The sequence below is a fragment of the Monoraphidium neglectum genome, assembly GCF_000611645.1.
Source record: "Monoraphidium neglectum strain SAG 48.87 unplaced genomic scaffold scaffold06084, whole genome shotgun sequence".
Classification (NCBI taxonomy): domain Eukaryota; kingdom Viridiplantae; phylum Chlorophyta; class Chlorophyceae; order Sphaeropleales; family Selenastraceae; genus Monoraphidium; species Monoraphidium neglectum.
Window position 1 is genome coordinate 1 of NW_014007550.1, and position 1,599 is coordinate 1,599.

Consider the following 1,599-nt stretch of genomic DNA (forward strand, 5'->3'; position numbering starts at 1 on the left):
GCGCGGGGAGGGGCGGGGGGCAGACGGTTTCCACAGCTGTGTCAAAGTGTGCATATTGAGCTGTGTGCAGTGTGATTTCCGCGGGGCACCACTATAAGCTGCCCATTCTCTGTCAACATTGCCACGGCTGATGCGTTGCATTGCAGCCTGCTGCGCAGCTGTGCGCGTCGCACTCGTGGCTTGGAGCAGCGCCAGGCGACCGTGCGACAGCCTCACACAGCATTGCATGTTTTCGCCACCGTTGCGTCCTGCGCAGCACTTGCCGCACCTGCACCGTCGGCTCCGCTGCCTTGAGAGCCGCCTGCTTCTTGACCGACAGGTTGAAGCGCTTGCTCTTCAGCTCCAGCTCAACGATATCGGTATCGTTGACAATCCTGAGGCCGCGGAGGACCAAAGACGCTACATTCAGGGCGGCCGTAACGCATGTACCCGGTCCAAGGCCCGGGACCCGCGCTTCATTGACTTCGCAGGCGATTGGCACATTGCCAACCGCGAGAGTTAACCTGCTCAAATGCTCTGATGGCCAGATGGCTGCACATATGCATCTGGTGAGGGAGCACACCTGATGATGTCGGATAACTCCTCGAAGTCCAGCGTGTTGCTGGCCCCAGTGCCATTGGAGGAAGCAGCCACAGCCGCGATCTCCTCAGTGGCCGCGTGTGCCGTGACCTTGCGGGCCTGGCGCGTTGGTAGGGATGGGGTGGGCTGAGCACGGGCGTCTTTCACAACGCCTGCCCCAATGGGCTTGCCAGCGGCACTGACCTGAACGTGGAAGCTCGTCACGTTCGCTGGGCGCTGCACTGCCGCGGACCTGCCGGCCCGCAGGGACTTTGCGAGCTGCATTGCTGCTCTGTGATCGGCCCTGCTGTTGCGACCGGTCGACTTGAATCACACGCAATTGCCAGAAGTGAATACAAGTCCAAGTTTCAGAGCTGCACACGCGCCAATGCACCCACACACCTCCTGCTGTTTTTGCAAGTGAGCACGGTCACCCGCGTCCCCAGGGTCCCGGTGGTTTTGTGATGTTACCTTGATTTTTAAACCAAATCAACAAACAATATGTCAGGCCCCCAGCACGGTCGCCGCCCAGATCATGGGTGGGCCAGAAAGGCGATCCGACCACAGCCAAAATCGACAACACAGCGTAAACTTGAGAAAATTCATAGATCAAACCGGTTCAGGTTCTTGGACGATGCACACGCTGAAAATGAACAGCAGCAATTGACTGCGCTCCACAATGGTTGACCAAGTGCATGCGCTTGCTGCGCCGGTGCAGCCGATCTGCTCGCCATGCGGCTGCAATGAGAGTTGGGAACATCAAGCAATGTTCCCGTGGAGCGCTAGACATGGGCAACCTCACAATGCCTTGTGACCCCGTCCTGCAGCAAACTGGATGAGGTCAGTCTGTGGGGTTGTGGCGCGTTGTATGCCCTGCCGCTGCCCGACAAGGACGGCCGCTGCTGCCAAGAAACAGGTGCTTGGATGGTAGGCTACTGTGCGCCAGCCCCTCCGACATTCATACCGATAAGCGGCAAGCCCAGGGCGGTGGCGGCTCCCGGCGCTGGCATGTAGCGAGCCCCAAGCAAACTCCGCACGCTG

At 59.5% G+C, this 1,599-nt stretch overlaps 1 protein-coding gene across 1 annotated transcript; it reads right to left on the minus strand.

Annotated features, from left to right (window-relative positions):
* Nucleotides 1-112: 112 nt before the first annotated feature.
* MNEG_16185 (acetyl-coa biotin carboxyl carrier) lies at nt 113-843 on the minus strand (the record flags this gene model as incomplete). Its single annotated transcript, XM_014035344.1, has 4 exons — nt 113-127; nt 269-374; nt 563-678; nt 763-843. 4 exons carry the CDS (start codon nt 841-843, stop codon nt 113-115), a joined length of 318 nt encoding a protein of 105 aa, XP_013890798.1.
* Between the last annotated feature and the right edge of the window lie 756 nt (nt 844-1,599).